This window comes from Sebastes fasciatus, chromosome 22 (assembly GCF_043250625.1).
Source record: "Sebastes fasciatus isolate fSebFas1 chromosome 22, fSebFas1.pri, whole genome shotgun sequence".
NCBI classification, from domain to species: domain Eukaryota; kingdom Metazoa; phylum Chordata; class Actinopteri; order Perciformes; family Sebastidae; genus Sebastes; species Sebastes fasciatus.
In genome coordinates this window covers 25,718,364-25,746,265 of record NC_133816.1, presented here as the reverse complement: position 1 = coordinate 25,746,265, position 27,902 = coordinate 25,718,364, and the positions used below count along the sequence as shown (strand labels likewise).

At 39.6% G+C, this 27,902-nt stretch overlaps 4 protein-coding genes and 1 long non-coding RNA gene across 7 annotated transcripts in view; 2 read left to right on the top strand and 3 right to left on the bottom strand.

Annotated features, from left to right (window-relative positions):
- nfxl1 (nuclear transcription factor, X-box binding-like 1) overlaps positions 1–27,902 on the bottom strand; it is a 296,805-nt gene that overhangs the window by 204,386 nt on the left and 64,517 nt on the right. The gene's annotated exons all lie outside the window — the stretch shown is intronic.
- On the top strand, positions 185–11,128 carry LOC141760678 (uncharacterized). Of its 2 annotated transcripts, XM_074623706.1 has the most exons (9): positions 185–437; positions 526–656; positions 881–916; positions 1,374–1,637; positions 2,155–2,394; positions 3,381–3,554; positions 3,782–3,871; positions 8,657–8,755; positions 9,943–11,128. In XM_074623706.1, exons 2-9 carry the CDS (start codon positions 626–628, stop codon positions 9,984–9,986), a joined length of 978 nt encoding a protein of 325 aa, XP_074479807.1. In that variant the 5' UTR covers positions 185–437; positions 526–625; the 3' UTR covers positions 9,987–11,128. The 2 variants fall into 2 exon arrangements, with proteins under 2 accessions (XP_074479807.1, XP_074479806.1); XM_074623705.1 differs by having other exon boundaries at positions 185–656.
- Positions 2,861–11,650, bottom strand: LOC141760697 (uncharacterized). Its single transcript, XR_012592430.1, has 5 exons — positions 11,472–11,650; positions 4,093–4,177; positions 3,651–3,843; positions 3,050–3,548; positions 2,861–2,988 (listed from the first exon to the last, which is right to left on the bottom strand). It is a non-coding gene; the product is annotated as an uncharacterized LOC141760697 (long non-coding RNA).
- Positions 12,403–13,945, top strand: LOC141761267 (butyrophilin subfamily 2 member A1-like). The gene is made up of 3 exons (XM_074624598.1): positions 12,403–12,536; positions 13,332–13,679; positions 13,782–13,945. The coding sequence occupies exons 1-3, from the start codon at positions 12,488–12,490 to the stop codon at positions 13,943–13,945; spliced, it is 561 nt and encodes a 186-aa protein (XP_074480699.1). The 5' UTR covers positions 12,403–12,487.
- LOC141760679 (uncharacterized) lies at positions 25,204–27,747 on the bottom strand. Of its 2 annotated transcripts, XM_074623707.1 has the most exons (7): positions 27,600–27,747; positions 27,107–27,160; positions 26,907–26,942; positions 26,179–26,442; positions 25,724–25,963; positions 25,472–25,648; positions 25,204–25,338 (listed from the first exon to the last, which is right to left on the bottom strand). In XM_074623707.1, the coding sequence occupies exons 1-7, from the start codon at positions 27,661–27,663 to the stop codon at positions 25,226–25,228; spliced, it is 948 nt and encodes a 315-aa protein (XP_074479808.1). In that variant the 5' UTR covers positions 27,664–27,747; the 3' UTR covers positions 25,204–25,225. The 2 variants fall into 2 exon arrangements, with proteins under 2 accessions (XP_074479808.1, XP_074479809.1); XM_074623708.1 differs by lacking the exon at positions 27,600–27,747 and having other exon boundaries at positions 27,107–27,244.

Genomic DNA, 27,902 nt, shown 5'->3' with positions numbered 1-27,902 from the left:
GGATATACATATGGATATACACGTATACATATGGATATGTACGTATGTACATATGTATATATGTATATACATATGTATGTACACATATATATATACACATATGTATACATATATACATATGTATATATGTATATGCATCATCGGGGTCCACCCGTCCGCCTCGCATAGGGTTGCAGCATCGCCCTGTCGGGGATTCTTTCTCAACAATGGCCGGCTCGCTCTACATGATCCCTTACATATATTGTGGGATTATTGCTTACTTCATGGTCTATTTTGAGATTTATATGTTATGATTACATACTAGCATTCGAATACTGATTTGGAGGTGGATTACCATAGCAACGGTCAAAGCTTCGAAGTGACCTGTCCAGGTGTGCTCTGAGTGTTTCTGGTATTGTGATATCAGTGGTGCACAGCCTCATTTGGTTCATGTGGAGGTGTGATGTTTGAAGGACATTAGTTTTCTTTTACTCTAGATTTTCTGACGAATACACAAAACTATATTTCCTGTTAACTGCTCTGCAGAAAACCACAGCAGTGTCAGATACACAAAGAGGAAGGAGGTGGGCTTTACTCTGCGACTGATAGATGTCACGGTGCTGATTTCAGATGACCAAGAGTTGAAATGGAGGAATCGTACTTACAGCGGCTGCTGGGTGAGTCTTAAACTAAATGTGTGTTTGTGTCCAAAGATTAGTCCTAAAACATGTCTGGTGTTCAGAGAGCTGCAGTGAGTTTTAGAGGGAATGACTCTGACAGCGCCAAGAGATCAAATACCACATGTTGTGTGTACGTACACATGTATTCTTCTGTGCACGACAAACAGAGGTTTTTCTGTTTTGATGTCTTATTGGATGTGAAACGTCATCTCTCTCTTCAGTCCTGACCTCCCTGCTGAGCTGCACAGCAACCAGAGGTCAGTAAACTTCCTCTACGGTATTATTCTTCTCTACAATAAAATGATGAACACAGTTTTAACGGCTGCAGTGTGCACAACCAGGACAGCCAGAGCTAAAACTGCTCGTATCAAAATGTAAAGTAATTCAGAAGCCAGGGTTGCATCGCATGATGCAACCCTGGCTTCTAAAAAAGGTGGAAAAACAGCTTCTTTTGAATGTTGCTTACTGTAGGAAGCTAGTGGACTCAATGACAGGAGGATTATGGAGTAAATGGTTCAAAATATCAATAAAGAAATGCAATATTCAGAAATAACACATAACTTTGAGAGTTAAATTTGAAAACACACAGAAGCAGAAAGACTTTGCCTCCAGTGATGAAACACAGAGAAGATCAGTGAAGTTTAGCAGTGAACATATGAGGAATGTGGACACAACGAGTCCTGTCTGCATCTCTGTGTCTCCTCCTCCCTCCAGCTCGTCTGACTCTGAGTCCCAGCAGCTCTCAGATGTTTAAAGGACAGTCTGTCTCTCTGAGCTGTGAGGAGGACGACAGCTCTGCTGGATGGACTCTGAGGAGGAACATCACCAAAGACACCAGGACTCAGTGTGGAGCTGGCTGGGGAAGATCTGCTGGTTCCTCCTGTAGCATCAGCTACATGAACTCATGGGACAGTGGAGTTTACTGGTGTGAGTCCAGAGAGGGAGCAACCAGTAACACCATCACCATCACCGTCACTGGTAAGATCAGCCTGTAGAGTCGAGATTATAACTTACTGATATTTCAGAGTCGTGGTCGGGGCCATAGATTATAACTTACTGATATATCAGAGTCGTGGTCGGGGCCATAGATTCTAACTTACTGATATTTCAGAGCCGTGGTCGGGGCCATAGATTCTAACTTACTGATATTTCAGAGTCGTGGTCGGGGCCATAGATTCTAACTTACTGATATTTCAGAGCCGTGGTCGGGGCCATAGATTCTAATTTACTGATATATCAGAGTCGTGGTCGGGGCCATAGATTCTAACTTACTGATATTTCAGAGTCGTGGTCGGGGCCATAGATTCTAACTTACTGATATATCAGAGTCGTGGTCGGGGCCATAGATTCTAACTTACTGATGTTTCAGAGCCGTGGTCGGGGCCATAGATTCTAACTTACTGATATTTCAGAGTCGTGGTAAGGGCCATAGATTGTAGTATTGATGACGCTGTGTGTAAATGGATGAAATGCTGTAGTGTGTCTCTGTGTTGAGGTGGACCAGTGATCCTGCAGAGTCCTGTCCTCCCTGTGATGGAGGGAGATGACGTCACTCTGCTCTGTAGGACAAAGACGTCCTCCAACCTCTCAGCTGCTTTCTATAAAGATGGCGCCCTCATCAGGACTGAGCCTGCAGGTCACATGACCCTCCACCATGTTTCCAGGTCTGATGAAGGCCTCTACAAGTGTCTCATCAGCAGTGATGAGTCTCCTCCCAGCTGGCTCACTGTCACAGGTGAGAAAAATAATCAGTTTCCTTTATTGACTTAAAGAGTAACACCTGGCTGAACAGGTATCCCCTCTGTCCTGCACCTGTAACCATGCCAACAGTGATGTCACAGTGAACTGACTCGACACGACTACAAAGAGACTCAAAACAACCACAAAGAGACTCAAAACAACTACAAAGAGACTCAAACAACTACAAAGTCTCTCAAACGACTACAAAGAGACTCATAACGAATACAAATAGAAACAAAACGACTACAAAGAAACTCAAACGACTACAAAGAGACACAAAAGAACTACAAAGAGACTCATAACAACTACAAAGAGACTCAACACGACTACAAAGAAACTCAAACCAACAAAGAGATGTGAAACGACTACAAAGAGCCTCAAAATAATTACAAAGATACTCAAAACAACTACAAGATACACAAAAGAACTACAAAGAGACTCAACACAACTACAAAAGGGACTCATATAACTACAAACAGACGCCAAACGACTACAAAGACACACAAACCGGCAAAGAGACACGAAACGACTACAAAGACACTCAAACGACTAGAAAGACACACAAAATGACGACAAAGACACAAAAGGACTATAAAGAGATGCAAAACGACTACAAAGAGACACAAAACGACTACAAAGATACTCAAAACGACTACAAAGACACAAAACGACCTCAAAGACACGAAAGTACTAGACTATAAAGAGATGATAAACGAGTACAAAGAGACTCAAAACTTTGAGAAAAATGTATTTGAAGTGTTCTTTGACTTTTTGGTTTGGTCCATGATGTCCTATCCACTAACATGAAGGGGGCGGGGTTAATGAGCTATACTGCAGCCGGCCACCAGGGGGCGATGCTGATGTGGTGGCTTCACTTCTGGGGAGCTGTCATGTCGGCCATCTTTATATACAGTTTATGGTTTAATCTTATTACTTTATGAACAGTTTTCAGTTTAATAATTATTTTTGGTTCATTTTTAGGGAAACCCACCACGACATCTTCTCCTACACCCTCCTCTTCCTCACCCACCTCTTCCTCACCCAACTCTTCCTTGGTGTGGTTTACTGTTCCACCTGTCTGTGTACTGGTTGTACTGGTTGTACTGGTTGTACTGGTTGTACTGGTGAGACGATGCATCCGTAGGAAACCTAAAGGTTAGACACAGACTCAGACAACTGTGCTGCAGTTTACATTTAAACATCACATCCTATTTACATTTAAAGTTGTCAAGTTACAGTTTTCAACTCTACCTACAAGGTCCGTTTAGTGTGGTCTGGAGCTTTTGATCGTATCACATGATCTTCCTCAGCAGATGAAGTTTACATTTCTGTTTTATGATTAAAACTGATTTAAATGTTCTGTTCATCCTGGTTCCTTTCAGCTGCTGACGTAGACGTTGGAGATGATGACGTCACATACAGTGATGTCAAAACATCACGTGACCTACAACAGCCAATCAGACGGAGCACAGGTAAAGATGGTTTTATTGATTATATATCTATATAAATTTAGTTTCAGAACGTGAGAGGACATTTTGGAAAACAAGCATTTTTATAAAATGAGGATATTTTGAATCCTGTAATTCAAATATAAAGTCAGTGTTTTTAGTGCGTGTAGTTTCAGACTGCAGCGAGGTCTATTTTAGTCGATGATAATGGGTGTTGGGCTCTGCATGCGTTTCCTGTTTTGTACCCTGTGGGTTCAACAGCTCTGTGGTCGTCCAGTTTCGTCTTCCTGATAACAACACACGGCCGAGTCCTGACGTGCACACGTCTCACTGTTAATGAAAGAAAGACATGATATTAATAAGTTATACATCTTATTGTACAATCTGATCACATATCTAAAAGTGAGAGGATGTGTTTTACTGAAACACCGTTATTGATCCGTTTATTTAATAAAAACAGTAAAAAATTAGAAAATAACTATTATTATTATTATTATTATTATTAGCAATAATAATAATCAAGATTTTATTGATTCTTTAAGAAAAATGACTACAACAACCTAAACCATAACAAATAAAGTAATATATACATATAATAACAGATAGTAACTGAAAATGAAAAACAAAGTATTCAAAAATAAGGGAGGAAAAAGAAATTATGATGATAATAATAATAATTAAAAATAGAAAATAAGAAATATGAAACTGCATAAAAATGTTAAATACAAAAATATTAATAAATAAATTGTTAAGAAAAATGACAACAACCTAAATCATAACAAATAAAGTAATATGTACATATAATAACAGATAGTAACTGTAAATATATTTGAAAAATTATGATAATAATAATAATAACTAAATATTAATAAAAATAAATAAATAAATGAATAAAATCAATTCACACAATATATTCCGAGAAAGGAACTATTATTATTATTATTACTATTAATATTATATTTATTCTCATCATTATTATTATTATTATAAATAATAATAATAATAATAATAATAAAAGACATATTGATATATAAAAATACATTAATTAATAAAATAAATTCACATAACAACTACGGAGAGGCTCATAACAACTACAAAGAGACTCAACAACTACAAAGAGACTCATAACAACTACAAAGAAACTCATAACAACTACAAAGAGACTCATAACAACTACAGAGACTCATAACAACCACAGAGAGACTCATAACAACTACAAAGAGACTCATAACAACTACAAAGAGACTCATAACAACTACAGAGACACTCATAAGAACTACAAAGAGACTCATAACAACTACAAAGAGACTCATAACAACTACAGAGAGACTCATAACAACTACAAAGAGACTCAACAACTACAAAGAGACTCATAACAACTACAAAGAGACTCATAACAACTACAAAGAGACTCATAACAACTACAGAGACACTCATAACAACTACAAAGAGACTCATAACAACTATAAAGAGACTCATAACAACTACAGAGACACTCATAAGAACTACAAAGAGACTCATAACAACTACAGAGACTCATAACAACCACAGAGAGACTCATAACAACTACAAAGAGACTCATAACAACTACAAAGAGACTCATAACAACTACAGAGACACTCATAAGAACTACAAAGAGACTCATAACAACTACAAAGAGACTCATAACAACCACAGAGAGACTCATAACAACTACAAAGAGACTCATAACAACTACAAAGAGACTCATAACAACTACAGAGACACTCATAAGAACTACAAAGAGACTCATAACAACTACAAAGAGACTCATAACAACTACAGAGAGACTCATAACAACTACAAAGAGACTCAACAACTACAAAGAGACTCACAACAACTACAAAGAGACTCATAACAACTACAGACACTCATAAGAACTACAAAGACACTCATAACAACTACAAAAAGACTCATAACTACTACAAAGAGGCTCATAACAACTACAAAGAGGCTCATAACAACTACAAAGAGACTCATAACTACCACAAAGAGACTCATAACAACTACAAAGAGAACTACAAAGAGACTCATAACAACTACAGAGACACTCATAAGAACTACAAAGAGACTCATAACAACTACAAAGAGACTCATAACAACTACAGAGAGACTCATAACAACTACAAAGAGACTCAACAGCTACAAAGAGACTCATAACAACTACAAAGAGACTCATAACAACTTCAAAGAGACTCATAACTACAGAGACACTCAACAACTACAAAGAGACTCATAACAACTATAAAGAGACTCATAATAACTACAAAGACACTCATAACAACTACAAAGACACTCATAACAACTACAAAGAGACTCATAACAACTACAAAGAGACTCATAACAACTAGAAAGAGACTCATAACTACTATAAAAAAGGCTCATAACAACTACAGAGACACTCATAACAACTACAAAGAGACTCAACAACTACAAAGAGACTCAACAACTACAAAGAGACTCATAACAACTACAAAGAGACTCATAACAACTATAAAGAGACTCATAACAACTACAAAGAGACTCATAACTACTATAAAAAAGGCTCATAACAACTACAGAGACACTCATAACAACTACAAAGAGACTCAACAACTACAAAGAGACTCAACAACTACAAAGAGACTCATAACAACTACAAAGAGACTCATAACAACTACAAAGAGACTCATAACAATTATACAGACTCATAACAACTACAAAGAGACTCATAACAACTACAAAGAGACTCATAACAACTAGAAAGAGACTCAACAACTACAAAGAGACTCATAACTACAGAGACACTCATAACAACTACAAAGAGACTCAACAACTACAAAGAGACTCATAACTACAGAGACACTCATAACAACTACAAAGAGACTCAAATTGATTACAAAGACATGCAAAACAACCACAAGATGCAAAACGACAACAAAGAGACTACTTAAAATGACTAGAGACGCAAAGCGACTACTGAATACGACTACAAAGAGATGCAAACCGACTACAAAGAGACGCAAAACAACCACAACGTGATGCAAAACGACTACAAAGACACGCAAAACGACCACAGAGATGCAAAAAGACTACAAAAAGGTATAAAACGACTACAAGGAGATGCAAAACGACCACAGAGATGCAAAAAGACTACAAAAAGATATAAAACGACTACAAAGAGACTCAAAACAAATACATATTTCATAAACGTATCATAACACCGGCTTGTATATCCGCCGTTCTCGATCTACCGCCGCCTGCTGGTGTGGAGAGTTATTTCCTCTCATGCACGCGCAGTACGTACGTGCTAACTGGCCGTCGGCTGTAGTCTTTGCGGTGTGTTCAAGTGCAACTTGTCAGCCAAGACAAAGGAGTCAGTCGGCCTTCGTCGCCGTTAGTTCTGTGATGTCGGCTTGGTGAGTCTGGGTCTTAAAAGAAGAGACGGACTCAGCAGACCAACGATACTTCTTCATCTCACACTGACCTTGAATAAAGTCGGTCATTAATGTTCTAGTTGTTTTTTTGTCCCTCTGCGTGTAAAACCACAGCAGCAACTTCCTCCTGTTGATTCCAGTAAACTGACGCTGGTGAGGTTTCTCACTACAGACTGATAGTGATGTGTTTGTTCACAGCCTTGTGGTGAAATGTGCCACCTTGGTTTTTAATCGAAGCGAGCGGCTTCGTGGTCGTCCAGTTTCCTGTTTCAGATGAATAGCCTCCAGTTTTATCTGGTCTTCAGTCGTTCTCATGATACATTATACTCAAAACAACTACAGAAACACTCAAAACAACTACAGAAACACTCAAAACAACTACAGAAACACTCAAAACAACTACAGAAACACTCAAAACAACTACAAAAACACTCAAAACAACTACAGAAACACTCAAAACAACTACAGAAACACTAAAAATGACTACAAAGAGACTCATACCAATTGCAAGGAGACAATACTACAAAGAGATACAAAACTACTACAAAGAGACGCAAAACGACTACAAAGCATCAATAATCCTATAGCAGTAGTATCAATATCCTTCTTTCTATGACATGTGTTGCATTACTAACACTAGCAGTACTAACACTAGCAGTACTAACACTAGCAGTACTACCACTAGCAGTACTGACACTAGCAGTACTGACACTAGCAGTACTAACACTAGCAGTACTACCACTAGCAGTACTAACACTAGTAGTACTACCACTAGCAGTACTGACACTAGCAGTACTAACACTAGCAGTACTACCACTAGCAGTACTGACACTAGCAGTACTAACACTAGCAGTACTACCACTAGCAGTACTAACACTAGCAGTACTACCACTAGCAGTACTGACACTAGCAGTACTGACACTAGCAGTACTAACACTAGCAGTACTAACACTAGCAGTACTGACACTAGCAGTACTGACACTAGCAGTACTAACACTAGCAGTACTACCACTAGCAGTACTAACACTAGCAGTACTACCACTAGCAGTACTGACACTAGCAGTACTAACACTAGCAGTACTACCACTAGCAGTACTAACACTAGCAGTACTACCACTAGCAGTACTGACACTAGCAGTACTAACACTAGCAGTACTACCACTAGCAGTACTAACACTAGCAGTATTGACACTAGCAGTACTACCACTAGCAGTACTAACACTAGCAGTACTACCACTAGCAGTACTGACACTAGCAGTACTGACACTAGCAGTACTGACACTAGCAGTACTGACACCAGCAGTACTAACACTAGCAGTACTGGTATCAGTTGTAGTATCTGCAGTACTGTAAGTGTCCTGTATTTTATTTACAGAGAGTGATCCAGCTGTAGTCTACTCAGCAGTCAGGAGACCAGAAGACGTCAGTTATGGACAGGTCGTCTTCAGAGACGTCACATCAAACAGGACGAGAGGTACAGCTGCTCTTTGTTTGTTTGAACCAGGCTAGCTGTTTCCCCCCGCTTCCAGCCTTTATGCTAAGCTAGGCTAACCACGTCCGGACTCCAGCTCCGGACTGATCACACTCATGAGACCTCTCGCTCTCAGACAGGAAGAGAAGAAGAGTGTTTCCCAAAGAGTTGAACTCTTCCTTTAAAATGGATATTGGTAGAATATGGAGGACAAAACCTGCCAAAATCACTAATAAATAAATAAATAAATAAATTACTCAATAAATAAATAATATGCCATGCAAATGTAATATTAAAAATAAATATAGGCATTAATTAACTGATAAAAATGTGTCAGAAATTGTTATTTCTGTTTTAATTCTAATATTATTAATATTATTTTTGCTGCATTTAATGGCATATTAATTTATTCATCGAGTAATTTACTAATCAATTTATTTATTTTTGATTTTGGCAGTTTCTATTCTTTTAAATGGACATTGGTAGTATATTGAGGACAGAACCTGCCAAAATCAAAAAAATAAATAAATAAATTACTCGATAAATAAATGAATATGCCATTAAATGCACCAAACATCATATTAAAAATAAATGTAGGCATTCATTAATTGATAAAATGTGTCATAAATTGATATTTCTGTTTTATTTTACTTCTTTCTTTCTTTACCTTTTTATTAATTCCCCTTTTTATCTACTCTTCTATTTAATTTACCTTTTTATTCATTTATTTATTTATTTAGTTTTGCATTTATTTTTAATTTAATTAATTAATTAATTCATTCATTATTTTCCCTTTGCAATTTAACGGTAAAAGAATTATGATTTAATCTGTTCTATGAGAGCACATATTGACATTATTTATTAGTGTTTGTACACATAACAAGAGTATTATTATTATTATAATAATAATAATAATAATAATAATAATAACATATTCCAACATATATAATGTTACACTTTATTATCTTTTTTTAATGCCTTTTATTAACGACACGTCTGAACTAACTACCAAAATAAAAGCAGGAAGTAGTTTATTTTTTACCTCTTATTTTACACAGTTCATTTCCTGATACTTTATATTTCTACTTCTACTCAGATATTGTACTTGTTTTTATTTCACTGTATTTATTGTACTAGTTTCCTTTTAGATAAATCAGCTCCGATCTGACTCGACTTGTTTGTGTGTTCAGAGTTTCCACTAGAGCCGGAGGTCATCTACTCTTCACTGAGGTAGACTTCCACACCTTCACACCGCTCCAACACCGCTCCATCACCGCTCCAACACCGGTCCAACACCGGTCCAACACCACTCCAAACACCGGTCCGACACCACTCCAACACCACTCCAACACCGGTCCAACACCGCTCCAACACCGCTCCAACACCGGTCCAACACCGGTCCAACACCAGTCCAACCAGTGAAGTCCAGCTGGCCTGTAACTGGTCCCAGAACCCATCAAACCCAGAACATTTACTGTTTTAGTTCTTATCCAGATGTGTTGACTCTGACTGAAGCAGCTGCAGTTCCTCCAGAAGTGTTTCAGTACGATGCTCAACGTGATGATAATGATGAACTGTTATTTATATATTGTATATTCGTGTCAGCTGGTTGCTCTGCAGGATGAATACACGTTGGTGTCGCTGGTTGTTTTCCTCGTGTGGTTCTGTGGGTTTCACTACACTGACAGACGGAACATTTGACTTGTTCTGGTTTGGTTGTGGCTAACCGAGAGACACGTCTCTACAGAGCAGATCACTAGAGAACAAACACACCGCAGACTATAAACGGCATCAACATCATCCAGCAGCTGGAAACTAAGCACCGCTCAGAAAGCTTCGGTGCAGAGCGTCTGTCTGCGGGAGGAGCTTTGATTCTGTGACGTCTCTTTACATTGAGACGCCGTTTAAACGTTTCAGAGACAGACCAGAGGTACAACATGAAGACATCACCAGCTGGCTGCAGGTAAAGGACACGCTCACAGGTTTCCTGTCCGTATGAACACAGCTGGAACACAGCTGGAACGCAGCTGGAACACAGCTGGAACGCAGCTGGATCACAGCTGGGTCACAGCCGGTTCCCAGTCGAGTCCCAGCTGGAACACAGCTGGATCACAGCCGGTTCCCAGCCGAGGGTACTGTATGTCCTGTCAACAACAACAACAACAACAACGGTGCATATTTACCAGCGCAGCAGCATTTCTAAAAGTCTGCATGTTTCTCCTGACAGTAAACAGTTTGACAAACATCTGCATGTTTATTAAAACCCATATTGTTCTGTGTTCTGTGTAGTTACAGATGAGTGGAACCACAAGGTGTAAAGGCTGTAGGACACTGAGTTTATTACCAACATTAAAACAGCTTTCAGGAGTTAGTCAGTGTCGCCTCCTAGTGGTGCGCTGTTGTACTGCATCTCCCCTGTCCTCAAAGGCAACACTCTGAATCACTGACCTGACAATCTATCTATCAATCTATCTATCTATCTATCAATCAATCAATCAATCAATCAATCAATGACCAGGGTTATCTGACCCAACCCTTCTTTGGTCAGTTCAAACCAAGCCAGTTAATGAGGATTCAGATACGACCTGGGTCCCAACCTGTGACTGAGCATGCTCAGAGATCAAACCAAACTCTCCCACAATGCAGTGCAGCTGCAGCCACAAACACACACAGCAGCAGAAAGAGGTAATCCATCACAGAGACGTGTTGTTGTACTCACCTGTCTGAACGTCCCTCTGTGAGCCCGCTGCACCTGCAGAGGAGGACACACAGTGTTGGCATTTAGCATGTTGTTAGCCATGACCAGCATGCACCTGTTGGTGATCACACTTTAGGAGTAAATCATCATGTCGGTGCAGTCAGACTCCAGCAGGCAGCAGCAGAGCAGCTTCACTTTGATACACAGTGATAGATACATAGATAGATAGATAGATAGATAGATAGATAGATAGACAGACAGACAGATAGACAGACAGACAGACAGACAGACAGACAGACAGACAGACAGACAGACAGACAGACAGATAGATAGATAGATAGACAGACAGACAGACAGACAGACAGATAGATAGATAGATAGATAGACAGACAGACAGACAGACAGACAGACAGACAGATAGATAGATAGACAGACAGACAGACAGACAGACAGACAGACAGACAGACAGATAGATAGATAGATAGATAGATAGGGGAGGGGTGGAGGGAGAGGGAGGTAGGAGAGGAGGAGGAGGAGGAGGAGGTAGTGGAGAGGAAGAGTTCAACCGGTTGAAGAAGTTGTTGAGACTGTTCTTCCTCTCTATGGTCCCCTCTCCTTCACTGCTGTTTCTTTGTTTGCAGCCTGTGATGGTTTTCACACCTTCCCAGATTAGCTACAGCTTAAGTCTAAATCTGTAATAAATCCTCCTAAATAGTTTTAAATAACCTGAGTTACAGATCACATGTAATCCACAACTTCTTTATAATAAGCATCTTAATGTTGTTAAAGCAGACTGTGTTGCTCTAACTACAGGATTCAAGGCAGTATACGGAAGTCCACAGAGAGTACACAGTGTAAAAACACTGAGTCAGTTCAGTTCTCAGTGAACCCGCCCTGAGATCCACCCACTCTGCACTGAAACATGAAACCACAGACTGCCTTCCTTCCAGACTCCTGTAAAAGCTCAACAGACTCAGACGTGTGACAGAGAGAGAGAGAGAGAGATCCAGCAGCAGACCAACATCCTCTCAGCTCTCATGGCTGCTCTCATCATCCTGCTGTTCTTTCTGTCTGGAGCAGCTTCTGGTAAATATGACCTCTCATTATTAACTGATTCATACAGATAGAGATGGAGAACACACATCTCTGACCTCTGATGTATTCAGCTCAGTCAGTTACTCTGAAGTATATAAAGAGTGATCAGACACACTGTTTAGATTAATGAGCAGTTTAAACAAGTCAAACTCAGTTAATCTGTCTTTATGGTCAGGATGTGAGTTTGTGGTTAAATTGTTCCACTAATACTCAGTAATCATGTCTATCATGTTTTGTGAACAGTTTTTTTCCACTTATGTTTGAATGAAAGACATCTCCTCCTCTCAGCGAGCGATAGACGGGAGCCGACTTCCTGTGTCTGTAACTCCGGCTCAGACTCTCTTAAGGTGGACTGTTAAGGTGGACTGTTAAGGTGGACCAGCTTTCCTCCTTAAACTGACGAGTTTTCTCATCTTTTTAATTAATTATTAACATATCTTTTAACCGTTTTAACCGATAGCGTTAATCGGTTAACATGTTTAATGTCGGTTAACGGTTAAGCGGTTAATCATTAACATCCCTACACCGCTCTGTTGTTGCTATCGTCACATGACAAACTACCTGCAGTCAGTTCTTCTTCTCTGTTTTAAAACAGTAGTGGTCAGTGGCAGACTTACTCCTCCAGGTATCAGAACACAAGCAGCAACACCCCCCCCCCCCAGCAGAGCACGTGGTGTTGGTTTGTTATTTAGTGTTCTACAGACTGAAAGAGACAAACAATGACAGGAATCACTTTTTAATCTGGATATTAATTATTGTTTATTATTGTTTATTATTGTTTTTCAGACCTACATCTGCAAACAGTGAACCCTGGAGAGAATGCCACTCTGAAATGTGACGCTGGCAATGCCTCCATCGATGTTGTAGAGTGGACCAGAGATGACCTGAAGTCAAAGTACGTCCTCTTAGTCATCGATGGACACCTTGATCCACATAACCAGCATCCATCCTTTAAGGACAGGGTGGAGCTGGTGGACAGGAAGATGGAGAATGGAGACGTCTCTTTAGTTCTGAAGAATGTGAGCAGCAATGACAGCGGAACATACGAGTGTCGGGTTAAAACAGCTGGTTTAAGTCGTAGAAAGAGAGGCATTGGCGGTAAGCCAATCAACAGCATCCAGCTGGAGGTTACAGGTGAGTTTGTAGCTGCAGTTTATTCCAGGTTGATCAAACATGAGAAATATAGAAGAGGAACTAGTCAGTGGTTTCCTGACTAATGTGTGTTTTGATCTTCAGATTCACAGAAAGGAGACCCCAAGACTGATGACCCCAAGACTGATGACCCAGGGTATGGAGACTTCACTCATGTAGCCGTTGGACTGGGAGCAGCAGCAGGTGTTGGTGTTGTGGTGTGTTCTGTTGGACTTTTTCTTGGCTGGAAATATAAAAAACATGTTTAAGCATCAGTCCTTCACGATGTTAGCCTCCCGCTAACATCGTGAAGTAAGCCATAACGTCCACATTGAAACTGAAATAACTCTGGATTCCTCCGGCGCGCGGTTGTGCAGCGGCTCTTGGCTCTCTCGTCTGGTGCCTTTTTGTTTGTATATTGTTACGTTTTTTGTGCTTTTCTGACGAGCTCTGCCGAGCACAGCTGGTGCATAGTCGGCTGGAGTTAATCAACATTGGACTACAAAGTAGTTCTCCAGTCACAAACTACTTTCAACAGATACACAATATCTAGAGGCTCTGACGGTCATCTGCCGTCCGTTCTACCTACCCAGAGAGCTAACGGCAGTAGCTATCACGGCTGTCTACATCCCTCCAGATGCTAACGTTAGCTTAGCCCTCAGCCACCTCCACAGTGCCATAAGTAAACAGCAGCAGGCTCATCCTGACGCGCTCCATGTAATAGCAGGGAACTTCAATCAGGCAAACCTAAAGTCTGCTCTTCCTAAATTCACTGAGTATGTGAAATGTGCCACCAGGAAGAACAACACTCTAGACCATGTTTACTGCAACGTGAAGCATGCGTACAGAGCAGTGCCTCAACCACACATAGGCCAGTCAGACCACCTCTCACTGCACCTCATCCCAGCCTACATCACTACTGTATGCACTTTACACATATGACTGCACAGGGTCATAGCCACGGCCCAGAGGATCATAGGCTGCCCTCCCTGGAGGAGATCTCCAGCTCCCGCTGCCTCAGTAGGTCCACAACTATTCTCAGGCACTCCTCCCACCCAGCTCATCACCTGTTTGACCTGCTGCCGTCTGGCCGGCGCTACAGGTCAGTGAAAGCACCTCCAGACTCACGGACAGTTTCTTCCCCTGAGCCATACAGTCACTGAACAAACAATAACTCTGTGCAATATTAATACTTGAATGTGAATACCTCTATCGGTGCAGTATATCCTTGATGCAATACACACCTCAAGTGCAACTTGTTTACATTTTATTCACTACATCTACTTGACCTGTTTTATATTGTTTTATAACTGTGTGTTTTACCTGTTCTATGTTTTATCTGCCTCGTTTAGTCTCGTCAAGTATTTGTTTTAAAGCTCTGACCAGAAGTGGAAACTGTGAATCTCGTTGTATTTAATGATAATAAAGCTTTCTATTCTATTCTATTCAGGTATTAGTGCGTTTAAGAACTTTAAAAACGTAATGATTTAAATCAGGACTATTAGAGAGTTCATACTGGAGAGTTGATTCACCTCAAAATAAATGATCCTCTGAGTTACAGTCGTCTCTTTCCCAATGGAAGTCTATGGGGAAAAGTCTTTTTGGGCCCGATGCATCACGTGACGGACACGGGCGTTGAAGTACCGCCGTTCGGACACTACGAAAGATTTGATCAACGACCGGCGCTCTTCCTGGAGGGTTGCTCCAGACAAGCTAGCTAACTAATGTTAGCCAGTCATCCTGTCAGTCTTGTTTTATTTGAAATGTCCGTACCCATGAAATAATCCGATGTAAAGAGGTCTTAATCTTGTACTTTTATTTCCTGCTGGGTCATCTAAAGGCTTCTGCTTGGGTTTACATTCATGTCCAGTTAATTATATAAAAGCAGCTGATGCAGAACGTCTCAGAGGAACCCGGAGGACAGGTTGATGTCCCGTCACAGAATAAGAGATTAAACTGTATAATTATTATCTACAAAGTAGATTTACATGATGAGTACAGAAAGGAATGTACTGATGAACTAACCTGGGTTAGATAATGTAGATTATATGTTCAGTGAACCTCTGATGGGACTGGGAGATTGTATATACAATATAATATTGTACAGGTGCTATGGTATTATTGTTGTTATTATTATTGTTATTGTTATTATTATTGTTATGTGCTAAAAACTCTGCAACTGCAACAACTCAGTTTGTTTTTCACTCAAAGTGTATTTTGGGATTAAAATAAATACTTCTCAAGAGAGATTCTCAAGTTGTGCTCTTTTTATATATTCATTGTTTTTATTAATATTGTATTCACGATGCATATTGTGTTCTTTGTACGCAGCTATAGCAGCTCATGATAACAGACCACAACCCACAATATTCAGATTCATCAGAATTCATCTGGAAATACAAGAATACTGCCAAAATCAATAATAAATGTCTCAATAGATTAATAAATATGTCATTAAATGTAGCAAAAATAATATTAAAAATAAATGTAGCCATTAATTAATTGATATTTGTTTTAATTTGCTTCTATATTTATTTATCTTTTATTAATTCTCTTATTTATTTACTCTTCTCTTTAATTTTTCCTTTTACTTATTCATTTTTAAATTTATTTATTTATTTTAAATTAAATTATTAAATGTGTGTTTTAACTTACGTATTTTAATTTGCTTTTGTATTTATTTATCTTTGTATCAGTTCCCTTATTTATTTACTCTTCTGTTTAATTAATTTTCAAAAGTGCACCAGGTGGAGTTTGGCTTGCACTTTGAATTGAACTTTGCTTTTACTGTGCAGTTAATGTTTATGACCTCTAACTCTCAACTGACTCTGTGTCTCCTACTCTCTGATAAACTCTGCTGGTTTCTGTCCTCTGACTTCATCAATAACACGACAGGTTTTATCTTGTTACCTTCCTGATGAGACTGTTTTGAATACCAAATGTGAAGGCAAAGTACTTCACCTCGAGCTCAGAGCTGAGCGGGAGGTTCAACTACTGACGGTCTGGTTTACAGAAAGTCACGTGATTGTTTTAAACTTCTTGTTAAACCACTCCTCGCTGGCTGTGAGCCGAGGCACACGGAACAATGGAGGATGTAATCAGTAATCTCTCTGCGACGATTCACTGAAAACTAAACTCAGAGCATCTGTTAATGCAGAGGGGGTTTCTCTCTGAGGTATTCTGTAGTTATAGGAGAAAAACTCTCACTCATAAAAGCAGGATTTAGTTTCACCACAAGAAGAAGAAGAGGAAGAGGAAGAGGCAGCAGCAGTCAGGAAACCACAGAGCTGCTTCAGCGTCTCATGACTCATCCAGATGTTATACAGCTGTTTGCTCTCTGCTGCCTCACTCTGTTTTATTCTGTTAATGTGTTTAACATCTAAAATCAACTTCTTCTTATGTCAACACGTACTTGGACTCTGACCTCTAATTCAAATTAAAATAAAATAATAATAATAGTTATAATAATAATAATAACTAGAAAACGAGGTGGATCTTTATACTACTGGGACATACTAGGATACTACTTTATACTACTGGGACATACTAGGATACTACTTTATACTACTGGGACATACTAGGATACTACTTTGTACTACTGGGACATACTAGGATACTACTGTGTACTACTGGGACATACTAGGATACTACTTTGTACTACTGGGACATACTAGGATACTACTGTGTACTACTGGGACATACTAGGATACTACTTTGTACTACTGGGACATACTAGGATACTACTGTGTACTACTGGGACATACTAGGATACTACTGTGTACTACTGAGACATACTAGGCTACTACTTTGTACTACTGGGACATACTAGGATACTACTGTGTACTACTGGGACATACTAGGATACTACTTTGTACTACTGGGACATACTAGGATACTACTGTGTACTACTGGGACATACTAGGATACTACTTTGTACTACTGGGACATACTAGGATACTACTGTGTACTACTGGGACATACTAGGATACTACTGTGTACTACTGGGACATACTAGGCTACTACTTTGTACTACTGGGACATACTAGGATACTACTGTGTACTACTGGGACATACTAGGATACTACTTTGTACTACTAGGACATACTAGGATACTACTGTGTACTACTGGGACATACTAGGATACTACTTTGTACTACTGGGACATACTAGGATACTACTTTATACTACTGGGACATACTAGGATACTACTTTGTACTACTGGGACATACTAGGATACTACTTTGTACTACTGGGACATACTAGGATACTACTGTGTACTACTGGGACATACTAGGATACTACTTTGTACTACTGGGACATACTAGGATACTACTGTGTACTACTGGGACATACTAGGCTACTACTGTGTACTACTGGGACATACTAGGATACTACTTTGTACTACTGGGACATACTAGGATACTACTTTGTACTACTGGGACATACTAGGATACTACTTTGTACTACTGGGACATACTAGGATACTACTTTATACTATTGGGACATACTAGGATACTACTTTGTACTACTGGGACATACTAGGATACTACTGTGTACTACTGGGACATACTAGGATACTACTGTGTACTACTGGGACATACTAGGCTACTACTTTGTACTACTGGGACATACTAGGATACTACTGTGTACTACTGGGACATACTAGGATACTACTTTGTACTACTGGGACATACTAGGATACTACTGTGTACTACTGGGACATACTAGGATACTACTTTGTACTACTGGGACATACTAGGATACTACTTTGTACTACTGGGACATACTAGGATACTACTTTGTACTACTGGGACATACTAGGATACTACTGTGTACTACTGGGACATACTAGGATACTACTGTGTACTACTGAGACATACTAGGCTACTACTTTGTACTACTGGGACATACTAGGATACTACTGTGTACTACTGGGACATACTAGGATACTACTTTGTACTACTGGGACATACTAGGATACTACTGTGTACTACTGGGACATACTAGGATACTACTTTGTACTACTGGGACATACTAGGATACTACTTTGTACTACTGGGACATACTAGGATACTACTTTGTACTACTGGGACATACTAGGATACTACTGTGTACTACTGGGACATACTAGGATACTACTGTGTACTACTGAGACATACTAGGCTACTACTTTGTACTACTGGGACATACTAGGATACTACTGTGTACTACTGGGACATACTAGGATACTACTTTGTACTACTGGGACATACTAGGATACTACTGTGTACTACTGGGACATACTAGGATACTACTTTGTACTACTGGGACATACTAGGATACTACTGTGTACTACTGGGACATACTAGGATACTACTGTGTACTACTGGGACATACTAGGCTACTACTTTGTACTACTGGGACATACTAGGATACTACTGTGTACTACTGGGACATACTAGGATACTACTTTGTACTACTGGGACATACTAGGATACTACTGTGTACTACTGGGACATACTAGGATACTACTTTGTACTACTGGGACATACTAGGATACTACTTTATACTACTGGGACATACTAGGATACTACTTTGTACTACTGGGACATACTAGGATACTACTTTGTACTACTGGGACATACTAGGATACTACTGTGTACTACTGGGACATACTAGGATACTACTTTGTACTACTGGGACATACTAGGATACTACTGTGTACTACTGGGACATACTAGGCTACTACTGTGTACTACTGGGACATACTAGGATACTACTTTGTACTACTGGGACATACTAGGATACTACTTTGTACTACTGGGACATACTAGGATACTACTTTGTACTACTGGGACATACTAGGATACTACTTTATACTATTGGGACATACTAGGATACTACTTTGTACTACTGGGACATACTAGGATACTACTGTGTACTACTGGGACATACTAGGATACTACTGTGTACTACTGGGACATACTAGGCTACTACTTTGTACTACTGGGACATACTAGGATACTACTGTGTACTACTGGGACATACTATGATACTACTTTGTACTACTGGGACATACTAGGATACTACTGTGTACTACTGGGACATACTAGGATACTACTTTGTACTACTGGGACATACTAGGATACTACTTTGTACTACTGGGACATACTAGGATACTACTTTGTACTACTGGGACATACTAGGATACTACTGTGTACTACTGGGACATACTAGGATACTACTTTGTACTACTGGGACATACTAGGATACTACTGTGTACTACTGGGACATACTAGGCTACTACTGTGTACTACTGGGACATACTAGGATACTACTTTACACTACTGGGACATACTAGGATACTACTTTGTACTACTGGGACATACTAGGATACTACTTTATACTATTGGGACATACTAGGATACTACTTTGTACTACTGGGACATACTAGGATACTACTGTGTACTACTGGGACATACTAGGATACTACTGTGTACTACTGGGACATACTAGGCTACTACTTTGTACTACTGGGACATACTAGGATACTACTGTGTACTACTGGGACATACTAGGATACTACTTTGTACTACTGGGACATACTAGGATACTACTGTGTACTACTGGGACATACTAGGATACTACTTTGTACTACTGGGACATACTAGGATACTACTTTGTACTACTGGGACATACTAGGATACTACTTTGTACTACTGGGACATACTAGGATACTACTTTATACTTCTGGGACATACTAGGATCGTACTTTGTACTACTGGGACATACTAGGATACTACTTTGTACTACTGGGACATACTAGGATACTACTTTATACTACTGGGACATACTAGGATACTACTTTATACTTCTGGGACATACTAGGATCGTACTTTGTACTACTGGGACATACTAGGATACTACTTTGTACTACTGGGACATACTAGGATACTACTTTATACTACTGGGACATACTAGGATACTACTTTGTACTACTGGGACATACTAGGATCGTACTTTGTACTACTGGGACATACTAGGATACTACTTTGTACTACTGGGACATACTAGGATACTACTTTATACTACTGGGACATACTAGGATACTACTTTGTACTACTGGGACATACTAGGATACTACTTTGTACTACTGGGACATACTAGGATACTACTGTGTACTACTGGGACATACTAGGATACTACTGTGTACTACTGGGACATACTAGGATACTACTGTGTACTACTGGGACATACTAGGCTACTACTTTGTACTACTGGGACATACTAGGATACTACTGTGTACTACTGGGACATACTAGGATACTACTTTGTACTACTGGGACATACTAGGATACTACTTTATACTACTGGGACATACTAGGATACTACTTTATACTACTGGGACATACTAGGATCGTACTTTGTACTACTGGGACATACTAGGATACTACTTTATACTACTGGGACATACTAGGATACTACTTTATACTACTGGGACATACTAGGATACTACTTTGTACTACTGGGACATACTAGGATCGTACTTTGTACTACTGGGACATACTAGGATACTACTTTGTACTACTGGGACATACTAGGATACTACTTTATACTACTGGGACATACTAGGATACTACTTTGTATTACTGGGACATACTAGGATACTACTTTATACTACTGGGACATACTAGGATACTACTTTGTATTACTGGGACATACTAGGATACTACTTTATACTACTGGGACATACTAGGATACTACTTTGTACTACTGGGACATTCTAGGATACTACTTTATACTACTGGGACATACTAGGATACTACTTTGTACTACTGGGACATACTAGGATACTACTTTATACTACTGGGACATACTAGGATACTACTTTGTACTACTGGGACATACTAGGATACTACTTTATACTACTGGGACATACTAGGATACTACTTTATACTACTGGGACATACTAGGCTACTACTTTGTACTACTGGGACATACTAGGATACTACTGTATACTACTGGGACATACTAGGCTACTACTTTGTACTACTGGGACATACTAGGATACTACTTTATACTACTGGGACATACTAGGATACTACTTTGTACTACTGGGACATACTAGGATACTACTGTATACTACTGGGACATACTAGGCTACTACTTTGTACTACTGGGACATACTAGGATACTACTTTATACTACTGGGACATACTAGGATACTACTTTATACTACTGGGACATACTAGGCTACTACTTTGTACTACTGGGACATACTAGGATACTACTGTATACTACTGGGACATACTAGGCTACTACTTTGTACTACTGGGACATACTAGGATACTACTTTATACTACTGGGACATACTAGGATACTACTTTATACTACTGGGACATACTAGGCTACTACTTTGTACTACTGGGACATACTAGGATACTACTTTATACTACTGGGACATACTAGGATACTACTGGGACATACTAGGCTACTACTTTGTACTACTGGGACATACTAGGATACTACTTTATTCTATTATTGCTCCTTGAACTTTTTTACTGATGAAAAACGTTCTACTGAGCAGGACCGAACATCTCCTTGACCGTCTACAGTTTGCATATCGGAGCAGCGGGGGGGTGCAGGACGGCACCACTATTCTACTTTAATTTCATGTACAAACACTTGGAGGGTAGAAACCAGGCTAGATTGTTGTTTGCAGACTTCTCATCTGCCTTCAACTCCCTACAGCCCCACCTGCTGGTGCAGAAACTGACAGAGCATTTTGGGTTGGACTCAAACATTGTGGGACGGATTTTGGACTTTCTCACTAACCGGACTCGGAGAGTGAGAGTGAATGAACATCCACTGGCTGACAAATCCCTGATGACTCTGTTTCATAACTCTTTTATTGAGTCAGTTCACACTTCTGCTTTTATCTGCTGGTATGCAGATAGACCCCGATAAATAAGGGTGAAATGCAACGGGAAAATCATGCAGAAATAAATGCACACATAAATAAAAAAATAAAAAAATAGAAAATAAATGAATACATTTTAAAATGTATAAAAATAAATACATAAATAAAGAAAAGGAAAATTAAACAGAAGAATAATTAGAAAAAGCAACATAAAACAGAAATATCAGTTTATATCACATTTTATCAATTAATTAATGGCTACATTTATTTTTAATATTATTTTTTCTGCATTTAATGACATATTTATTAGTTAATTTATTTTGATTTTGGCAGCTTCCGTCCTCCATAACTTTGACCCTCTTGCTCATACAGTACATCTGCTGTGCAGAGGATTGTGGGTCTGAATAACCTGAACAGTGTGCTGGATGTAGAAGCACATCCTGGTATTTTAGGAGTACTCTATTGAACATACTATGTATCAGGACACAGTAAAGGTTTCCCTCTCCTGCTAAATACTCTGGTAGTGTGAGTACTGGAAGGTCCAGCAGGACTTTACAGTGAAGCTGCTCTGCTCCCACCTGCTGGACTCTGACTGCACCGACATGATGACTTACTGCTAAAGTCCACAACTAACTCCCCCAACAAGAATGATTCATATTCAATAAATCACACAGGTTATTGGTGCACATCTTAAACAGATCATTCATTATTTAAAATAGGTTTTGTTTAAAAAATAACTGAAATAAAAAGCAGTTTCGACCAAAGAATGGAGGACGGACACTTTCAAAATAAATAAATAAATAAATAAATGACTCAACAAATAAATAAATATGTCATTAAATATATCAAAAATAATACAAAAATAAATGTAACCCTTAATAAATTCATAAATTTGACAAAAATTGGTATTTCTGTTTTAATTTGCTTCTTTGTATTGATTCCCTTATTTATTTACTCTTCTGTTTAATGTTCCCTTTTATTTATGTATTTATTTTTTTATTATTTTTTAAATTGAATTATTTATTTTTGTATTTATTTTGTTTATATTTTATATTTATGTATTTTATTTATTTATTGCATGCATTGTTTCCCCTTTGCATTTCACCCCTTATTTATTCCTCCAAACTTTTTTTTTTACATTTCTTGCAGGAAATAAATAAAATAAATAAATACATACATTTGAAAATAAATATAAAACACAAAAATGCAAAAATAAATACATTTAAAAATAATAAAAAATAAATCGATAAATAAATAAAGGGGAAGGCATAAATAAGGGAATTAATACAAAAATAATTAATAAATAAATAAATAAATAAAAACAGAAATATCAATTTGTGTCACATTTTATTAATTCATTAATATCTAAATTTTTTAAAATATTATTATATTTAATGACATATTCATTTATTTATTGAGTCATTTATTTATATTATTTTTTAAATGTATTTATTTTTATTTATTTATTTCTATGTGTCCATAACTGACGTTTTTAGAAATGTCTTTTTCAATGGAGACCAATAAACAAGACGTATTTGAATCACTCTTTCCTGTGTTTTGTCCGTCCACCCTCCACCCCGACCACCAGCCATGATTTCTGTGTGGTAAGCTGCTACGTTTCCTTAACCAACAGATAAATGTTAGTAATGTTGTGACAGAGGAAGTTTACTGACCTTGGTTTGTTGTGCAGCTCAGCGGTGAAGTCAGACCTGAAGAGAGATGAGCGTTAATGATGACCATCCCTCAGCAGAATCATGTTTCCTCCATTCTGCAGCTGAAATGAGACCACCTTCATCTTCGTACCACGACCTGTCACAGTGTCTGTGAAGCCACAGACAAAACCACATGGTCACGTGGGAGCAAAACACCGGACCGAGTTAATCCTGACAGCTGCTTTAAAGAATTCAACCAGTCAAACTACAAAAAAATAAATCACGGACACATCTGCAGTTGTCATGACCTAATGTCAGGGTCTACCGACTAATGTTTGTTGAGCTAATTAATGATGTTTGTACCCTCAGAGGAGGGTATAAAAGGAGGTGCGTGGTGATTGCCACGTAGACTTTCCTGCAGAGTTGTCTCGGCTTTATTCTGTGATAATAGCCTGTCAGCGTTTTTGCTTCTTATCTGTCTCCATATCTCCACCACTTATTTGGCGTTGTCGGCAGGATTGGAAGAGATCGCCTCCGCTGTGCCCAGCGTTCTGGACGAACAACACAAACGGTGGCCACCTAAAAAAAGGTAAGCAATATTTTGCTTTATTTTAGAAAAGGTTGTGTGGTTCTGTCGAGGGTCTGGCTCAGTGGTAACGGCACTAACTCTGTCCGACCTCCAGCTCCGTCCTCAGCTCTGACTCTATCAGAGTTTCTTAGGAATCAGTGAGTGGGAACAAAACACATTTAGTTTATCTGATCTGAAGAGAATCTGAACAATCATGAACGACAACACGACTCAGAATGTGAACAAATGTCAGCTTTAATTTGGACCAAAAACATGTGGACTGCTCCGTCCAGAACATTCCTCACTGAACCGGACCGAGTTGATCCTGACAGCTGCTTTAAAGACTTCAACAAGTCAAACTACAACATGTGGAGTTCCTTAGGGACCCTTCTGGGTCCTCCACCGGTCCTCATCTTCATTTAAGATCAGATCAGAACTGATGCTCCGTGGTGACCGCGCTGATGACATCACCGTAGTCATCATCCAATCCCTCCTCAGCCTGGGTGGGCGGGGTCATCACCACGGAGACGGGCAGCTCACTTCCTGAGAATGTAGATAATTGATCAACATGAAGAGTTCTGGTAGAGACAACTGTCAATCAACACCTGATTGATTAATTGATTGATTGATTGATTGATTGATTGATTGATTGAATAATTGATTGATTGATTGATACCTGTGTTCCTGTGTCGATATAAAGACACCATGATGAAAGTGGAGATGCAGTAAGGACAGAACACCACCAGGTGGCAGACCAGTCTGATCACAAGGTGGAGGGGGTCTAAGGCAGGGGGCGGGGCTGTAGAGGTGGGCGGGGCTGTAGAGGTGGGCGGAGCCATGATTGTAGGTTTACCTGTAGAGAGAATCCCACCTGGTCAGGTGATTATCTGGATGAATGAACTCCTGAAATCAAAGGTGACCTCCTCACCTGTGACAGTGAGCCAGCTGGGAGGAGACTCATCACTGCTGATGAGACACTTGTAGAGGCCTTCATCAGAACTGGAAACATGGTGGAGGGTCATGTGACCTGCAGGCTCAGTCCTGATGAGGGCGCCATCTTTATAGAAATCAGCTGGGAGGCTGGAGGACGTCTTTGTCCTACAGAGCAGAGTGACATCATCTCCCTCCATCACAGGGAGGACAGGACTCTGCAGGATCACTGGTCCATCTGAACACAGAGACACAATACAGCATTTCATCCATTTACACACAGCTTCATCAATACTACAATCTATGGCCCCGACCACGACTCTGAAATATCAGTAAGTTAGAATCTATGGCCCCGACCACGGCTCTGAAATATCAGTAAGTTAGAATCTATGGCCCCGACCACGACTCTGAAATATCAGTAGTTATAATCTCGACTCTACAGGCTGATCTTACCAGTGACGGTGATGGTGATGGTGTTACTGGTTGCTCCCTCTCTGGACTCACACCAGTAAACTCCACTATGCCATGCGAACATGTAGCTGATGCTACAGGAGGAACCAGCAGGTTTTCCCCAGCCAGCTCCACACTGAGTCCTGGTTTCATCGGTGATGTTCCTCCTCAGAGTCCATCCAGCAGAGACGTCGTCCTCCTCACAGCTCAGAGAGACAGACTGTCCTTCAAACATCTGAGAGCTTCTGGGACTCAGAGTCAGACGAGCTGGAGGGAGGAGGATGTGGTTAAAATAAACTGATGATCTTAATGTTTAATTGAACTCAAAGTCCTCTTGAAGGTCCTAAAAATGGCGGCCAATGGCGGCCACTTAACAAACCAAGTAGTTTTGTTTCCTAATTCTAACCAACCACATTTGAAACGAATCTGATAAATCCTCCAGGAGGAGTTTGAAAAAGTTTGCATAAAATTCACGAACAACGCACAATATTCAAAATGGCCGACATTCGGTTGGGCGGAGCTAATGAAAGCCAACAGGAAGTATATCCGAAAGGATGAGAGCAATATACATACCAAATTTTGTCAATATCGTAGCGGCCTTCCATGCATTAGGGGACTTCTGACTTTATGCTCATAATATTACGACTTTATTCTTGTAATCTCAGATTGATTAATGTTTTCCTCTATGTGGCCGTAATACTAAGATTCGGATGTAATAGAAGTTTACTGACCTTGGTTTGTTGTGCAGCTCAGCAGGGAAGTCAGAACTGAAAAGAAATGACACTCAGGTTGTTTTCAGGTTTGTGATACGACATAAATATCGTGTTGGGTGAAGACTGGGTCAACACATAGACATGAAAGCGACGTAAAAAACAAAGTTAGACGACAGTATTCTAGTCATTATTGTTAAATTGTATTCGACGATACTTACAGAGCAGCCACAGTAGAGGTGCTTCCTCCATCTTAACGCTTGGTGAAGTGAGATCTATACGTGTTGAGAACTTTGATCACGTCAAGTTATAGAAGCCCCCCCGCCCTTCCTCTGTGACTGTGGCTGGCAGTGTTGTGGTTTCCTCTCACACTACTAGGAGACAGGCTTTGTTATATGAAAGCAGGTAAATTAGTTCTCTGAACCAAAACATTAGAAGGAAAAAACTAAAACAGAAAACTAAATTAAAAACTTGAGATGAAAAATGAGCATAAGACAATAAGATAAAAACACGTAATAAAAGATAATTAATACTAAAAAGGTATCGCACAGCAAGATGTGTAAGTAATAAATTGCTATTAAACTGTTAAACTCTTTTCACCACAAAGATTCAAGATGTTTGTTTGAATCTGTCAGTGATTCAATAAAAAGAATGACTTGATGATGATCTTCAAACAAACGAGCTGTGTGTTCGTGCAGGTGACAGCGGTCTCACTTTTAACCACTGAAATGTGCTCAGAAAGAGACACCATACGGCTGCATGCTATGAAGCCACACATCACACAGCAGAATTCTGGAGGCGTACACGTCCTGGAGGGTCCTCAGGGTCCTGGAGGCGTACACGTCCTGGAGGGTCCTCAGGGTCCTGAATGCGTACGGGTCCTGGAGGGTACTCAGGGTCCTGGAGGCGTACACGTCCTGGAGGGTACTCAGGGTCCTGAATGCGTACGGGTCCTGGAGGGTCCTCAGGGTTCTGGAGGCGTACGGGTCCTGGAAGGTCCCTGGTCCTTGGCAGTGG